The sequence below is a fragment of the Heteronotia binoei genome, chromosome 7 (genome assembly GCF_032191835.1).
Source record: "Heteronotia binoei isolate CCM8104 ecotype False Entrance Well chromosome 7, APGP_CSIRO_Hbin_v1, whole genome shotgun sequence".
NCBI classification, from domain to species: domain Eukaryota; kingdom Metazoa; phylum Chordata; class Lepidosauria; order Squamata; family Gekkonidae; genus Heteronotia; species Heteronotia binoei.
The window spans coordinates 83757903-83776528 of record NC_083229.1 but is presented as its reverse complement, the minus strand read 5'-3'; the positions used below and the strand labels follow the sequence as shown (position 1 = coordinate 83776528).

Below are 18626 nucleotides of genomic sequence, written 5' to 3'. Positions count from 1 at the left end.
CCTCCCACGCCAGACCGGCACATTCAATACCCTCAATCTTTGGGGCCGGGAGTGCCCTGAAGGAGTAAGCCTCCCGTACAAATAATGCCACTCCTCCCCCCCGCCCGCTAGTCCATGATTGGTGTAGGACTGAGTAACCCGGAGGAGTTGTTTGCGAAAGGGCCACCGTATCACCCTCCCGGGTCCAGGTCTCAGTCACGCAAGCCAGGTCCATGTTTTGTTCGAGGAGAAACTCTCGAAGGATTGAGGTCTTATTATTGATGGACCTGGCATTGCACAACACCAATGACAGAGGCGGGTTATTCCATCTGGCCCTACTACCTGTCACCCTTGGGATGAGACGCAGATTGGAAGAGGACCGAGCACTGTCCTGTCTCTGTCCTCTTCCCTTATAATATCTGCTCCCACCGCTATATCTCCCCCTCCCCAGGAGCACTGGAATCCCTGAGCCTGCCATCTCTCGTTGGTAGCAGCTGCTATATTCACCACTACCAGGCTGGAGTCAAGGATATTCCCACTACTTCGTCCTACTAGGTCCTAGTGTTCTGATTGACCAAAAAAATCCAACCATCTTCCCCTCCCCCAATTTCTTATATATATTTGGTAAATTAATTCCTATAGCAAATTAATTTGGTCCCCCTTATTACCTTTAAATTAACTGGCTAAAAATTCATATAATCCAATCCAAATATACAATATGGATAACGTTATGCAAGGACCCTTTGAATTGCTTTGCCTAATCTGCACAGGCTAAAAGAAGGATACAAAAGACATTTAATCTCTGTTCATAGCCTGCAAGCCTTTTCTTAAATTTTTCATCAGATTGACCCTGAAACCTCTGTGAAACCTCTGTTTGATGTTAGTCAGCAATACATTAGCAACTTCTTGCTTGCATCTTAATTGGTAGATATTTATAGACTCAAAGGGAACTGAAGCCTTTTTCAGTTCCAGAGGTTTTACTGGAAAGGGGTGAACAGGTTTGAGTAAATGTGCCACTTTAGTTAAAATGCTGTCTCCTTACACAGAAACAGCTCCTGGCAGTAGTTCACCCTGGTGAACCTCCTACATTAGCCATGATAATGTATCACAATGGTTACTAAGTGAAGTGAGAACTACTGTGATGTAGGGAAAGCTTTCAGTGATGAAAGATCTTGAAAGATCAATGCTGGTGAGAGGATTGTACCTACAACTTGTTATCAGCCATTATGATGCTTTGGCATTAACTTCTTTAAGGGAATGTGTAATTCAGATTCTTATCAACAGTGATTAATCAGTTGTGGTACTCTTACTCATGCATATCAAACTTGTGACATCAATTTTCTTCTGGACATATTTTTCCCATGCTGCCTCAAACTGAGCAAAGGAGAAATTCCCAGCCATGTGAATATTAAGGTAATCTGTCATAAGCAATAACATTATTACTACATTAAGTTTGGATCTTTTGAAACAGGCAGGTTTGCACTTTCTACATGGAGCATGATATAGTAGTTAGTGTTTCGGGCTAGGATCTAGAAGGAGCGGGTTCCAGTCCCCACTTTGCCAAAGAAACTCAGCCTAACCTACCTCACTTAGTTGCCAGTCACTATGAGGATAAAATGGAAGGTGGGGTGATGTTGTAAAATGCTTAGAGTTCCCATTGGGGAGAAAAGTAGCATGGAAATACTACAAATAACATAACTTTGGGAATGTGGTCTGTACTGCCATGCTCCACAGGATGATCCCAAAATGTACCGGTATCTGATAACACATGGGAAACTAAGAGGGTTTTTTTAAATATAATTACCTTACACCTCAAAAAAAGGTACCCTCCAAGCTTACATGGGATCTATTCAGATGATCTTCCACCTGAGGGCAAATCTGGAACAAACTTGAGGTTAGAATGCTTCCCCCTTGCTCCCCTCATTGCGAATGAATAACGTGTGAACCAGGATACCTTATTGAGTAGAATGGGTAGCTCTGACCCTGAAGGATGGAAAACACAACTTAAAACTAGGCACACTATACACAACCAGACAGTTGACCTGATAGCATTCAGTCTTGAGCTTGCCACAATTCAGAGTATATGAAGAAAGAAGTGAGGTGGATCCTTGAGAAAAAGAGATGTGGAAAGCGGGGAAAAGAACCACAATAACAGTTCACTCCTTATCATGGTTGCATTTCTCTATATAGCTCTGTGAAGTACTGATGCAGGACAGACTTCTTCATTCTCCGGGAGGACTCCAAATGAACACACAAAAATTGGCCTGGACAGGTTGTAGAATCAGTAGGAAGCGTCTCTCTCTCTCTCTCTCTCTTTCTAAACTCCTTCTATCATAGTGTCCTCAGCAGTCTTCTTTCTTAATAGTCTTCTTGGGTATGAAGCTTAGAAGAGGAAGGCCAAAAAAAAAAAGTTAAATTAATAGCTTCAGATAGTTCTGTTATCACAAGAGAGCAGCACACTGCAAAGCAGAGCTTGTACATAACGTAATTCACAGAGAACACCCACTCTTAAGAAAGTACTTACTGTGTGAATCATATTAAATCCTGCTCAGTTGCCAAGCCTGTACTTGAATTTTCTTGGGATATGTTTCAAGCAGAAGATTGTTTTAGGGAGAAGAAATAAAACAAGGCTTTGGAATACAGATGTTTATTTTCAGCCTAGCAGCACCTTCCCTGACCTCTAAGAGGCATGAAAAAAAAGCATTAGCAGCTGGATTGACTGAGCTCTTTGAACTGAGATTGTGGCATGACATATGCACTGTGGTTTGCCTTTACCTGAAAAACTATTTGTTGCCTTTGAAAGGCCAGAATGCTAAAGTGACACCAGCCATACTGTAAATTCTAGCTGGTTACTGCTAAGTTTCATCTTCTCTTGAAGAGGGTTTCTTTCTTTCTTTAAAGATTGCAGACATTTACTTGGAAGTACACCAAAGAAATATAAAGCTTCTAAAATGCTCAAATGGGACATCCTGTATGAATGTGCAGAGTTACCTGTTTCCCATATGTTTTCTCATGTTTGCATCGCTGATCACTGCCATTGAATTCCATGTATTCTATATAAAATGAGAAATGTGGTTGATGTAATTTGCATGCTGTCACAATTGTGAGCAGTTCTCATATTTCACATCAGACCAGAAAATCTCCCAAGATCCTAACTTGGGGGGAGGGTTGCATCTGTTGCAATGCCTCTTCAATGAAAAAGTGGGATTAAATGAAGGAATTAAAATCATCTACACACTTTTGAAAATCTAACAGCCTGCTTATATGCATATATACTCAGAGGTGAGCCCTTTACTTTGTTCAGTTACTTGTATGATAGAAGCGGAGGTAACAGAGATGCCTGGTGCTTTTTTAGCTGCTTGCTAGTCCTTGCCGCTGCAGCGCTCCAGCACAAAATGCACCAGAAAGGTGGCATAGAAGCTGCTGGTCAAAGCACAGCTTTTCCTGCCAATGAGCTTGGCCCGATGGCTTTATTCCCTCCCTTCCCCCTCCCAAGCCCTCATCCCCTCCTCCCCCAGTTTGGGGCAGGAAGCGTCTTAGTCATCACAGTCTCCTGCTTGAGCGGTGGGAGGGAAGACACCAGAAAGGGGGGGGGGGAGAAAAAGGAAGGTGGGGGAAGGAACCGCAAACTGTCGCTGTCCATCACCCACCCACCCCGCCAAAAGCCTCCTGCCAATGACCTTCTCTGCCTCCATGTTTGCCACAAAAACTCTCCAGCCAGGATGCAGATTCAGGGGAGGGCTTCCTGGTATGGCTCTTCAGCCGTTGTTGGTCTGCGGTGGCCAGGGATGCTCCGGAGAGCCTCTTTCCCCCCTACTCCAGGAGCCAGAGCGTCACTGGGTTGGGGGGGGGGGAGGGAAGCACCATGGAGGGGGGCGGGGACCCCCAGAGCAACAGCAGCAGAGAAAGTGAGGGCTGCCAGAGTGGGGGGGGCCCTCCATCCAAAATTTTATTCTGTGGGCCCCCCTACCTGAAATTTTCTGGCTACGGGCCCGGCCGCTGATGACATGGGCTATTATTTATGTGTCTACCGTAATAAAGTCACCTTAATCTCCAAATACCTTAATCATGCCCTTAAATTTGGTATAAGCTATCATCACTTCCCCTCAGAAGAAGCCTCATGGATTGCAATTGTAAGAGTTGGGACCTTGCGGCTGTCACCTGTATGAAGTTGTGCTTTATTTTTTCTATCCCCTCTTAAAGAAAAGCACAATGGAAGAGAGGGTTGAGATGTTCTTGGATTTCTTGCAGCTGTACGGTAATATGGCCATTTTTCTGGAATGCATTGACATTAACTAATTATCTTTAGGGCTGCATTTGTGTACTTTGTTGTGCTTTAAACAGTAAAAAAACCCTCATTTCTTTGTTTCTTAGGCAGATTTATTACTTACTGCAGATTCATTTCAAGTTTATACCAGGTTTATATTCCCCAAGGAATCCTGGGAGTTGTGGCTTGATGAGGGTTCTGAGAATTATCTACGCTTGCCCACAAAAACAGTTCCCAAGGGGAGATAGGATGACTGTTACCTCACTTTCAGTGGAGACAGGCCCTTTGTGACCTTCCTTCCCAAATGCTAATGAGTAATTTACAGTTGACCAATATTTTTGCTGTGTTCTCCTTCTATTTTAAGTAGTACCATACACCAAGCTCAGTCCACAATGGCACACATGCACCCTCACCCTTTCCTTTCCTGGGCAGTGCCATTTAGGAAATACCGCTCCAGATGGCCCCAGGAGTTTGGCTTTGGGTATTTGCTTGCACTACTATATCCATACTGAGATGAGTGCAGTCTCTGATTTCAATGTAGGCGGTCTGTGGTTCACACCTTTGATGTGTTTATTAAAATGGCTTGCATTGTTCTCTTGAAACACAGCATTACTTATAAGATTCTGATAATCTCTTTATAATGTGCATTTATGTCTGGAATTGGAAGTCACATGTTATTAAATCCTGCTATAACACCCACTGAGATTATCCACAAAATCAGTCTCTTTTACCTAGCATATATATGCAGCTTTCAGCCCAAGCAGTTTATCCAGTCATGGCATTGCAACACTACATATAACACAGACGGATGAAGTCACTGGTGTAATAAGCACTTTGCTTTGTAGCAGACCTCTTTGCTTTCAAGATGAGAAACCAGGACAGTGTATAGTGTGTTTTAATTTGAGAAAACATTCGGACATAGAAAAGGCTTCAGGATGCTGTTTTTTCCTTCAGAGATTGGGAAAGTTTCTTTAAATGTCTATCCTGTGATCGTCTAGCAGAAGAAGCACTGGTGAGGGGAAGCAGACATGAACTACTGGGGGAAAGGATATGACTCCTGGCTGCAAGCCCAGGCTTGGTCAGTAGATCAAAGGCTCTCTGCTTGGCGAACAATGCAATTGGAAGAGCAGCTGCCCAGTAGCTTGTCAGCATCCCTATTCCCCGTTCCTTTCCTCCTGGCGGCAGCCAGCTGGTTCTCTTCCCTTTCCACATAAGCTATTAAATTGTGTCTGTATCTTGCTTCTGCCGGTGCTTGCCTTTCTGCTCTTCAAAGGGTACTATTAATGCAGTCCCGGAATCATTTCTAAAGGTTTGTGCTGTGGCAGCATTTTTTAGAGTTGGGCATGTCCCAGAATGATATTTTTATTTGATTTTATGCAGTCAGATCCTTCTGAACCTTTAAACCTCCCTTCATTTCAAAGTTTATAGCCCACCTCTCTGAAATTTCAAGGCAGCATACAGCAAGTCATGTAAGGCAAAGAATTAGAACACTCAACATCAGAAAAGTGTAGTCTTACATGCCCTATAAAATGACTTGCAGTAGAAATTTCTTGTACCTCCTCTGGCAGCTTGTTCCACCAACTGGGATCTGCAGCTGAGGAGATGCTGGCCCTAATGGCTGCTTCATGGAGATGTATGGATGGGACAATCACAAGGGCAGCTGGAGATGCATGTGAGCTCATACAGGGAGAGATGCTCTTTCAGGTATATTAGTTCCAGGTAATGAAAGAGGTAAGAATGAGCATCTTGAAATGAGCTTAGAATCAAAACTGATGCCAGCAGATTTGTTTCAGATCTGAATGTAAACAATGCCTACCTCAATCGTTGGCAGCATTTTTACACCAGTTGCAGATTATGAGTTGTCTTCAAAGGCAATTCCACCCGTAGTGCATTGCAGTGATCCAATCTAAAAGCTGTAGTGGCATGGATCAGTACGGCCAAGTCCACCCAATCTGGAAGGGATGGTAATCAATGAACCAGTTGTTGATAAGAAGGCACTCTAAGTGCCAATCTGCCTTTGTTGTAATAAGTTTGGGTTCAAGAATACCCAGAAGGCTCTTCAAAAGAGAATCAAAGAGAATTATCTGTATTCAATCCAAAAGTCATTCCCCTTCAGAATAGTGTCACTGACAACTAGCATCACCTTTGTTTCGTCTGCATTCAATTTCTATTTGCTCTCATTCAGTCACTTAACCACTACATTTAAACACAGGGCAGACAAGGCTGCCTCAGGCTGCTTAGCAATACCAGGTGTGGTTTATTTATTTAGAAAATGTGTATGCTGTCTTTCCAGCACTCTTCAGGGAGGCTCACAACTAAATTAAACAAAAAAATAAACAGCTGAATAATAAATCAATCAAACAAGTCAATAAAATAAAAAGTCCATTAAAACATGCCAGTTAAACAAGCTAGTGCTTAAAAATCATAAAACAGAGCACTCTACAATGATATTGATAAAAGAGTGAGTTCTAAATCACAAAGCTGCCATTTCACATACCACCTCTATCATGAACTCACTCAACCTCAAAGTTCTGACTGATCTTTTTCAGTAATTTGACAGGCCATTTTCACACAGATGATTCACCTCCCAGTGCTGTTGTAATGTCTTCCCTTGTTTCCTACAGCCTCAGTATGCTACAGCCCTCCCAGGTTTTCCTTGACTTTTCTGCAATCTCCCCAAACCTGTGGCAACAATTTCCCCCATCCCCACATGCCACCAGACAGCTTCTTTGAGGTTTGTCTTTAATCAGCAGTTGTCATATTGATTTAACGATGTGTCCGTTATCAATTTAAACAATCAAAAAACTTGAAAAAGCTGTAATTCAAAGGGTGGCCTCCATGAGGACTGAGACATGACAAGTACAGAAAGAGCTGCCTTATGAAAGCCCCATAGCCAGTATGCTACATTGATACCTGCAACAGCACTAGAGCTTCCATAGGGAAGCATTGCCAAGTGAGAAAGTCCATGGATAAAGAAGAACAATGGAGAACTAAAACTTGTGGAATCCAACACAACAGTTCATGGTAATAACATTTAAAAACAATGTTTCTGCAAGAAGGGTCCATGGAGAATAATGAATTACTGGCCTACAGGACAGGATTCAAGCCAGCATACTCATTGTTTCATTTTGTTTCAGTTCTATCCCTGATTTTTTTTTTTATTACCAGCATATTGTATTCTTCCACTTATTGTGCACTGCAATAGGGTAAAAGAATAAATTGTAAACCAGGAAGTGGCCAATCTTCTTCGTGGTTTCTGTGCATCACACTGATGGGAGTAAGGCGCCTACGCCGATCTCGATCGGTAAACTCAAAAGCTGCGGATTTCCACGCCGACGTCTCAGTGCGCATGCCCAGGAGCCCCACCGCGCATGCTCACTGCGACAGGCGCGGACATCCCGCCAGTTCTCTTCTGACCGCCGCGCTGATCAGTCGATCTTCTTGCTTCGGTCGGTGAACTTTTTTCCTTATACTTGTAGGATTCTAGTTAGTTGTAGATAGTTGTTATAGTTATAGTTGTTAGTTAGTTAGTATAGGAATTAGCTGCTTGTTTTTGGGGGGCGCGTGTGGGTTGGAACGTGTTGTTTTTTGTTCCCCCCCATCTTCCCGCCTTCCCGGCTGCGTATGGAAAGGCGGTGGGGATTTTTTCGGAGGTGGTCCAAGTGCGGGAGCAAGATAGCTCCGTCTGACGGGCACTCGCTTTGTTTATTGTGCCTTGGAAAACGGCATCGCCCCGACTCTTGCACGCACTGTGCAAAATTCTCAAAACAGACCCGGAAGAATAGGGCGGCGAGACTCGCGGCAGCCCTCATGGAGCAGACCTTGTCTCCGGTCCATTCATCAGCAGAAAGGGTCGATCAACCCATCGCTACCGATTTGCCATCAACATCGACGTCATCGATGGTCGATACCGAGCGCCCTATTTCCGACGCCGAGTGTCATACAAAACGCACTGCCTCGGCTCCTTTGTCGGAATCCTCTGTACCTGCTAAGCGGTCTAAAGAGGATAAGGGTCTGCAAAGTGAGAAGAAGAAGAAGGCGAGAAGACTGGATAAGCCAAGGCTTAAATCCTTGTCTTCCACCGCTCCCGCCTCTCCTTCCGACCCGACAGCTCCGATCATTCCGCCGCTGAAACTGCTCGCCTCCCCAATTCAGCCAATAGCCTCAATGTCAATGGAGCTCGTCATCTCCTCCGACTCTGACCGAGAGATCGAGTCTGCACAACGCCCCGGTACCGAACGGAGCCCATCGGTTCGACTCCAACCTCGTCGATCCCGTAGTCCACACTCTCGGGACCGAGAAAGGGGACTCAGGGACCGATCATCCAAGAGCCGCTCGCCTCGAGCCCGGAATGTTGATACGCAGCGCCCTTCGCAGATCCCGTGGGATCAGAGGCAATGGCAATACTTGTATGGGGCTTACCCCATGCAGCCATCTTTCCCATGGCTCCCTCCTCATCAGTTGGATTGGGACCAATCCTCCAACACCTCCTACCGGTCCAGAACATCATATCGCCCACCGCGCCGTCTGCCTTCTGCTTCGGCATCGAAGCCCCCCGATGTCGAGGACACGAGGCTATCGGTCCGGCATAGAGCCCCATTGGAGAAGCCTAAGCTCAAGCGCCAAGTGTCGCCGCCCGAGCCACACGTCTCTGACCAATCGGATTCGCCAGCTAGATCCTCTAGATCTCATGAGGGCTCATCTGCTGACGAACAGGAGGCGTCTTCACCCGGGGAAACCTCCCCCCCGCAGAAGACATCTTAGGAACAGCCCATTTCCCCGTCAGAGGACTTAAAATCCTACGGGGATCTTATCAAGCGGATGGCCCAGTCGCTGTCGCTCACTACTGTGCAACCCCAGCCTGTCATTACTAACACCGTGTTTGACATTGTGCAAATGGACACTTCCACTGCGGTGGCCCTGCCTTTGACTAATGTCATGCTACATACAGCCAAGACCTCGTGGGATAAGCCAGTGTCGACGCCTGTATCATCTAGGCGCCTGGATCATATGTACCGCATCCAGGAATCGGGGGCGGAGTTCCTGCATAATCATCCTCGACCGAACTCTGTTGTAGTCTCATCGTCCTCAAAGGCCAAAAAGACTCATTCCACTCCTCCTGATAAGGAGGGGAAGAAATTGGACAACATGGGCAGAAGGCTATACTCTGCAGGGTCCTTGGGTGTTAAAATCGCCAACTATGCGGCCTGTATGGGTCGCTACCAATACGCCCTGTGGGACCAGGTCTCGACACTCCTTCCTAGCCTCCCCGAGCAGAGCAAGGTTGCCCTCCGCAAACTTCAGAAGGAAGGCATGCTGCTGGCTAAGCAGCAACTGAACTCTTCCAAGCACTCCGGTGATACCTGCGCGAAGACTTTGACTACTGCAATCGCGTTACGTCGCCACTCCTGGCTCCGGTCCACGGCTCTCCAACACAATACTCAGGCCTACATAGAGGACTTGCCCTTTGACGGCTCTGGTCTGTTTAGTGCAACCACCGATTCGGTATTGCAAGAAATGGACAAGAGCATAAAAACATCTAGGAACCTGGGGGTCTCCACTTCACGAGCTCAGTCCAAACGTCAGTGGCCAAAGCCCTGGAACAGGAAACCGTTCCCTAAATCACCGGACCAGCCATGGCGCCCCAAGTCTGCTTCGCCATATTCCAAGCAGCAATACACTCCAAAGCCAAAGTACTCTCCTCCAGCTGGACAGTCGTCCAGACAGAAAGGGTCTAAACAACCCAAGCAGGGCCTTTGACTGCCTCCCGGCCCCTTTCCTATGCCGTTCCTCTTCGCCGGACCATACCCGCCTCTTCCCATTCCTGAAGGCTTGGTCGACCATCACCACCGACAAATGGGTCCTCAGCATAATTCGAAGGGGTTACGTTATAGAGTTTTTTCAGAACCCTCCTACCCCCACTTTCGTTTCCACCAACCCCACGGACACGCTAAGAGAAGAAGTCCTCTCTCTTCTTCAAAAAGATGCCATCGAGCGTGTTCCTTCGGACCAGAGCAGGCTCGGGTTCTACTCCCATTACTTTATAGTCCCCAAACGGGACGGAGGCTTGCGGCCCATTATGGACCTCCGGGCTTTGAACTTATTCATCAGCTACCACAAGTTCCGGATGACATCTCTGCCTGGTATCCTTCCTCTCTTAAACCGTGGGGATTGGATGGCCACGTTGGATCTAAAAGACGCCTACTTTCACGTGTCCATTCACCCTTTCCACTGGAAATTCCTTCAGTTTACGATTGGATCCGACCACTTTCAGTATCGGGCCCTACCCTTTGGCCTTTCTACGGCCCCCAGGGTCTTTACAAAAACTATGGTGGTGGTTGCAGCCTTCCTACGGTTACAGGGGATAACCCTGTTTCCGTACATCGACGATTGGCTGCTAGTCGCACCCTCTCGGGAGACTCTGCTGTGCCACATCACTACTACTCTTTCGCTGCTTCAGAACCTGGGCTTGCAGGTGAACCACAAGAAGTCTCGGCTCCAGCCCTCACAGAGGGTCCAGTTCATTGGGGCCATCCTGGATTCCCGGGTCTGCAGAGCGTTTCTACCATCCGATCGGGCAGACGACATCGTTCAGGCAGTACAGTCTCTTCAACGCTGCCCAGTGGGCTCGGCTCGTCAGTATCAGTGGCTGCTGGGTCTAATGGCCGCCACCACCTCGGTTCTAGTTTTTGCGAGGCTTCGCATGCGACCTCTGCAGTTCTGGTTTCTGGCGCACTTCAGGTGCAGAAGGGACTCCCCCGAGTGTCACCTGACTCTCCCACCAGAGGTCCTGGCATCTCTCGACTGGTGGGCACAGAGAGCCCATCTGCTGGAAGGAGCGCCCTTCCACAAAGAACCTCCTTCCCTCACAATCACTACGGACGCCTCTCTGTGGGGCAGGGGGGCGCAGGGATTCTGTGTGGGGGACCGATGGCCCCAGTCCCAGGTACACAACCATATCAATTTCCTGGAACTGTTAGCGATTTTCCATGCAGTCCGGTCTTTCCACAGATTCCTTAGGAACAGAACAGTGGCAGTTCTGACGGACAATACCACAGCTATGGCGTATGTGAACCGGCAGGGAGGCACAGTTTCCCGCAGGCTTTGTGGACTGGCCTTAGCTCTATGGGAAATGTGCATTGCCCTGGGGGCGTCGTTGGTAGCCACACACCTTCCGGGGGACTTGAACACCCAAGCGGACTTCCTCAGTCGGGGGGGGGGGCTCTGCCATACACGAGTGGGAGCTCAATTGGACATTCCTGCGCCCTGTCTTCCTGTTGTGGGGGACACCCGAGCTTGATGTGTTCGCCACCAGGGCGAACAGGAGGTGCGCTCTCTTCTGCTGCAGGGGCGGGGCGGACCCGTTGTCCCTCGGGGACGGGCTCCTTGTACCTTGGACTCAGCACAGGGTATACCTCTTCCCACCGATTCCCCTGATTACCAGGGTGGTCCAGAAGATCATCAGGGAACGGCCGGAGGGCATTCTCGTGATGCCCTGGTGGCCCAGGCAACATTGGTTTCCGTTGCTTCTCCGCCTGGCCGACGGGGTGTTTCACCACTTCCCTCAGGTCCCAGACCTGCTGTTGCTACATGGAGGGCAGGTGGTGCATCACGACATCCCGCAACTGAAGTTGACAGCCTGGCGCCTCCAGTAGAACCTCTGTCTGACAGAGCCCAGTTTGTAATGCTGAATAGCAGAAAGCCTTCCACCCGCAGGGCGTACTCCTATAAGTGGGGGGTGTTCGTCCAGTTTTCCTCGACTCGAACTAGCGACCCAGTGAAGGAGGGCCTGCCTATCATTTTTGATTTCCTACTGTCCCTTCTGGACAAAGGGCTCTCAGTTTCCTCCGTCCGCATGTATCTCGCAGCCATTTCAGCGTATCATTCGCAGTTGGAAGGGCATACCATCTTTGCCCACCCAGATACTAAACGTTTTCTGAGAGGTATTTGTGAGGCTGTACCCGGCAGTGCGGCAGCTGGCCCCAGCTTGGGATCTGACTCTGGTTCTTCAAGCTCTTTCGGGGAGACCATTTGAGCCCATGGCTACGTGTTCCCTCCAGTTGCTAGCCTGGAAGATGGCCTTCCTTGTAGCCATAACTTCAGCAAGGCGAGTAGGGGAATTGGCAGCTCTGCACTGCGATCCTCCTTATTTGCGTTTTTCTGAAGACGGAGTGCTTCTGCGGCCCGACATCACCTTCCTCCCGAAGGTGGTTTCAGCGTTCCATCTTAACCTGGAAACGTGCCTACCGGTTTTTTTCCCTAATCCGACCACTGATGCTGAGCGTAGATTGCACGCCCTAGACGTGAAGAGGGCGCTGGCCTTTTACCTGCATCGCGTAAAGCCCTTTAGGAAAGACTTCAGACTTTTTGTGTCCTACATCCAACCTTCTCTGGGGCAAAGGATTTCGGCCCAAAGGTTGTCCAAGTGGATAACGGAGACTATCAAACTTTGTTACCTATTGAACAAGAGACCCTTGCCCGGGCCCATCAGAGCGCATTCCACTCGAGCGATGGCCACATCGGCTGCCTTCATGAGGGGTGTCCCGCTGCAGGACATTTGTAGAGCCGCTACCTGGTCCTCTGGGCACACCTTTATACGCCATTATGTGCTGGACCTGCGAGGACGCAGCGAATCTGCCGTGAGCCGAGCGGTGTTGCAGTCTGCTTCCCGTTGATAGACCGTTGCTCCCGCCTCCAGGTATGATTGTGGCTTGCTAGTCTCCCATCAGTGTGATGCACAGAGACCACGAAGAAGATAAACAGGTTTCCTACCTGTAACTGATGATCTCTGAGTGGTCATCTGTGCAGTCACACTCCCCGCCCTCCTTCCCCGCTGTGGCCGGTCCATCTCTGGGCTGATGTGGCGGTCAGATTTGGATTTTGGGAATGGCATAAATACTGTTATTTGGGAGTATTCTTGTCCCCTCAATACCATTTTGGTATTTGAGCTCATATTTCTCCTCAGAATTTCAGAATTATTCAGGTTCCATTATTCCCTATGGAGGACATGGGGGGGGGGCGGGACTGAGGTGGCTGTTTTTCAACCAAATCTCCCCTAAATTGCTGGGAACCTAGCACTGCATGTCCACTAGAGACCTACCCCAGTTACAAGTGATTTGGACCACAGAATCCATTTGTACAGGCCCCTGAGCATGGTGCTGCAGCCATCCTGCTTGTCTCCATTGTTACCTGCTTCCTCCAAGCAAAGCCAATACTCTTACATATAAGAGCAAGCAATCACTGGCTAGCAGGCTCCCAATGCAAACAGAACCAACAAACTAAACATAACTAATTTAAAACCACAGAATCCCAGCAGAACCATGGGCCATAAGGCAAGCCCAACAACTGAGCAGCCAAGCAGAACCCAGAGCCAATGTGGAAGCAAGCCCAACAGCCAGCATCAAACCAGAGAATCCAAGCCAAACCAACCTGGCCAGCCATTTCCAAGGCAGCCAGACTGCACAGTAATTTAGGACCAAAGCCTGTGCTGCTGCCCTAATATCTATGCCATCAGTTTCCATGTAGCCCATGGAGACATCCCTGCCTCGCTATGCCACTGACTGACTCTCAGTGGTGGCAGAAAGATTGGTCACTATGTGTGCCTCATTCCAGGACCTGTATGCACACTTCATCCAATATCTTGGCATTGAGCAAAGGCTAGCAATAGCCTGCCTGGCAACTCCTCCCACACTGCCTGCCACTGGTTGTCTCACTCCCCCCCCCCCCAGAATATCCTTGGATTGCCACCAGTGTGCAGTCAGCAAGAGGTACATGTGCTGTGACTGAGGGCAGATACAAATGTCAGTTGTGAAGGTCTTCCACAATCATTGGACAATGATGCCTTCATGTGGTCCCTGGCAGCCCTATACAATGAGTACACCATGGTGCAAGCAGTGATCATATACTGGGGATAAGTATCTTGGAGCAGCTTGTAGAGGCTCTGCAACAATGGGAAAGGGCTTCCTTTCTAGAGCAATCACCTCAGCAGTGAGGTGAGTGACCTTCCCTACCCACTGAGGCCCACCCCTTGGCAGCCTAGTGCCAGCCACACTAAACATCTCCTTCAGCTATATACTTGTACTGGATATATCCGAGCTTACATCCTTAATTTCTCCTTTACAGGGCTGGTCTGTCCACTAGGTGCACCTAGGTGATTGTCAGGGGAGCCAAAGGTGGAGGGGCAGCAACCAGCCTTGCCTTTCCACTTGACCCTGGTCTGCCCACAGCATTGGGGTCTGCGACAGCAAGTAATAGCACTGCTATGTGCCTCCAGTCCCAGTGGGCAGGTAGGGGGAGCCTACTCATTTCCTCCCTTGCCCAAAGCTGACATGGAGGGGTGGGTTCTCGTCCTCTTCCTCCTTCCCTCACTAAATTACCTCACAGTGACAAGGAGGGCAGATGATGCTTCTGCGCCTTGCCTCACTGCCATAATTCACACAGTGAAGAGTGTGGGTAGTGCCTTGCCTTCTTTGCCTTACAGACTTTGTGCCTTGGTACTGCTGGGGGGATGCCATCTTCCTGCATGCCATGACCCCTACTGAATGGTCCATGGAATCAGACTTGGAATCTTCAGAAGAGGAGCCCAAGGAACTGTGAACATCCGTGGAGGAAAAGTAGAGGACTCAGGGAAAACCCTGTACAGTAGCAGCTCCTCCATTACACTGATCTGTCAGCTCCAGAGGCTGATCTCAAGGAGCCTGCTGATGTGGCTGTATCTTAGCTATCTTCTCAGATCCTGTGACGGCTACACATCAGCCATGCCAGAATAGAGCCTGGACCACTAGTCCTCCAGAATTTTTCACCAGCCATCAGGAGCAATGAGGGCAGGAGGCTCACAAAGATGCAGCTGAGAGAAGATGCAGCACTAGGCTGGCGGCCCATGTTCTATCCAGTGAGTGGGACTTAGTCCCTCACCAGATTCTGGCCCCATTAGGACTTAGCCAGGTAAATTCTAGAAACTACTTTCAGAGCAGATGGGTCTGCGTTTCCTCAGTCTATTTAAGCTGAGGGCAAGGAAGGGTGGTTAGCTGGATTCCTTAAAATTCTCTTTGTGCTCCAGATCTTGTTATACCATAGTCAGCCAGACAAACCCCCTGTTCTCGAAGAGACCAGTAGCCTTGGAAACCTACTGCTGCAACATTGTCTCCCCAAGGTGGGGCAGGGGGTTGAGTGACCCAGCCTAGGGTAGCCAAAAGCCTTGGGCTGGCTGTTTCTCTACCATGAACTCACTAGGGTAGGCAAGTTGTATTTTTTCTCTTGCTCCCTTTTCAGCAATATGGAATAATAATAATAATAACCATATACATTAAATTAACAATAACAATCCTAATAAGAAAATATCAGACTGTACCTGTGCAAGCAGGGGTGTAGTCCTCAGAAAGTTGATCCTGCATGGTGGTGTGGTGTGGTGGAAAGTGCCATCAAGTCACAGCTGACCTTTGCTACAGCTACAGCCACAGCAAGTCCATAAGGTTTTCAAGGCAAGAGACATTTAGAGGTGGTTTGCCATTGCCTACCTAGAACTGCGATCACACACACTAAACAGTGTACTTTAGTCCACTTTCAATGCACTTTCCAATTGGATATTGCCAGTTTACTCAGTAAAATCCAGTTGGAAAATGGATTGACTGCATTATTTAGTGTGTGTGATCGCAACCTTCATGTCATGACCCTGGTATTTCTTGAAAGTCTCTCATCCAAATACTAGACACTGCTTAGCTTCTGAGATTTGAGGAAATTGAGCTAGCCTGGACTGTCCAGGTCAGAGCAGATTATGCATAACTTCTGTTTACATTAATGTGAGACTTAAGTTACTGTTTGCATTAACCCTAACACTTTTGAATTCTGGGTAATATTTAGGGGTAATTCTGTAAGCCCAATAGCTCCTGCTCTTGCTTCTTAATTTCTGCCTCTGCTGTGTGGGCTTCTAATGCTCTTTCCTTTAGAGGAAGTTGACTCCACAGTGGGTGTCCTGATATTGGATTGCTCTTGGAAGGGGGAAACTGATGAGGGAAAACCACAGTGTGAATTTGCAGCTGTTTCCTGTGTGTTCCCAGGGGATGAGAACAAATTCCAAAGCCAAACTGAAACTGTTCATTCTCCCAGAACAGTGTGCATCTTAAAGTGTAAAGATTTTTGGCAATTGTAAACTTTTAAAAAAAAATGTTTCTAAGGTTCCATTGGTTTATTAAATCTACTTTGCATGAAAATGTATGTAGAAACAGAAACAAGTTACATTCTGGCACACTTGAACAACTGTTTGTTTGTTTAATAATAGCTATACCGTCATCTTTTTCCCAGACCATGAAAAGCATATATGTATATTTCACTATATGCCTTCTAACTAACTGTGACAGGAGAAATTATTTTCTGAAACTAGAACAGTAGGAATTAAGTCACTTTGTAATTTCAGGGGGTGTCAATTACTTGGGTTTGTTACAGAGAACAGAATTATTTATTTCAAAACAGGACCTGGAATAAAGTTATAGCATATGTGAAACTGAATTAAACTGCCAGAGATACTCAGCATTACAGAATAAGACATTAATATGCCTCAGTGAAAAGATTGTAATTTCAGGTTTTGCTTTTGATCTTTTTGCCATCATGTTCTTTGCGATATGTGCTTTTAGTATGTAAAATGATTGTATATGAATTGTGGGAACATGCATGTACTGCAGAAAAAGTTCAAAGATGTGTTCATATTAAATAGAAGAACGTAGAGCCAACCAACTTCAACAACCTCTTCTGAGGAGTTCCTAATATTTGGCTTTTTTTCTGATGGGAAGTTGGTCCAAGCTACTTCATAATATGAAAGCTAAACCCACTACCTATCTCAGTTTTTATAATTTCCTTTCTTCATTTTGCTTTGCTTTTTGTTTTTCATACAACCCTGTCCTTAGTTTTTTAGTTAGCCTAGGCACAGAGATGACTTGGTAACCCAGGGCTTGGCCACACTGGTCTGTACAGCACCACCACCACCACACACACACACACAACACAAAAACCATCTGCTGAACACTCAGCTGCCCTCTCTCCCTCCAGTGCTTCTCTGGACAGAAAAGAAGCTTGCTTACTCTTGCCAACTAGAACAGTGGTGAAATATGGAAAATACAGTGACACGCTGCTCCCCTTTTCCCTCTGTTACGTTTGTGAGGAAGTGGACAGCTAGTTCATGCCTTCCACCCCACCCCACCCCCAAAAAATCTCTTCAACAGTTTCTGGCAGCTTCCCATATTGAAGAACTGACACCAAGGAGACACCACTTTATTCCAGAAATCCAATTTACATGCAGATGCTAGGGACTCTGACTTTACCTGTGGAGCTGCCCCAAGGCAGAGGACCGTTATCAAGGCAGGGTCATCTCCCATCAACATGACTGGAGAGATGCAGTCTGATGCCTGCCGGTCAAACAGTGAGTGTGAATCCTTACGAGCCACAAAACCCATCTGCGCACAGCCTCATCACTGATCAGGTGTCACTAGAACCCAAAGTTGAATGTGGGCTGTATAAACTGTATAGCAGCAAAAGGATTTGGTAACTTTAATAACAGAGAAATGGATAGAGATCATGCAAGAGATTAAAGGGTAGAAAATCGTATTCAGCTATCTGAACTCCTAGCTGACTTCTCTGTGAACTACAGAGTCTGTATTTGACCAGAACTATATTGTGGTCTGCTGCAACCTGCATCTAGGCCACCAAAATGTGGATGTCAGATCTAAATGTAATCTCTCCTCTGTTCCTAGGTGGCAAACTTTCTGGGTACTCTGTCAAAGATGTCCTCATTGAAAGGAAAGACAAAAAGAAAGATCTATCTACTGCTCCTCAGAAACAGGAGCACAAGTCTTACAAAGGTGTGTCCCCCTTTCATCCCCAGGTGATTTTTCCAATATGTGTGGTTGGGGCATAGCAGCAAATCTTTCTGAAACTGGGGACTTCAAACAACCCAATTCCAGTATTCCCAGATGACTTCAGGGCAGCAGGAGTAGGCAGGCAAGGTGCCAACTAATTGTATTACACCAGATCAGAGCTGGTGAAAGATTGTAACCGTTATTTCATGTGTGGGAAGCAACCCTCTCAGACAAGTTCAAAGCATTGTTTCCAAAACTTTAGCAAAGTTCTAAATAAGATATTTGCTAAAAATGAAGGCCATAGAGGGAGTTCCACAACTGGAGAGAGATTCCAAATGCACATGACTAAACTATACCAAGTGTATAAGATCAGTAAAAATCCTAAGGAGGTAAAAAGTAATCAGAGCGAGTATAGAGATGGAATCAAAGTGAATACGTCATAGAGAGAGTAGCTGACAACTCAAATATGATTTGTAATATTTGGGTACTAAGACATAAGTTGCAGCTAACTCTGTGTGCTGCCGCAATTGTCC

The 18626-nt window shown here is 47.1% G+C and overlaps 1 protein-coding gene across 4 annotated transcripts in view; it reads left to right on the top strand.

The window, feature by feature from the left end:
* The window catches only part of DLGAP1 (DLG associated protein 1), a 456386-nt gene that overhangs the window by 349920 nt on the left and 87840 nt on the right, over positions 1-18626 (top strand). For 3 of the 4 annotated variants that reach the window (XM_060243934.1, XM_060243933.1, XM_060243936.1), the window contains one exon: positions 17989-18096. The exons of the other annotated variant lie outside the window; for it this stretch is intronic. In XM_060243934.1, the coding sequence (XP_060099917.1) occupies positions 17989-18096 (108 nt within the window). The remainder of the gene's footprint in view (positions 1-17988; positions 18097-18626) is intronic. 4 annotated transcript variants of the gene reach the window in all.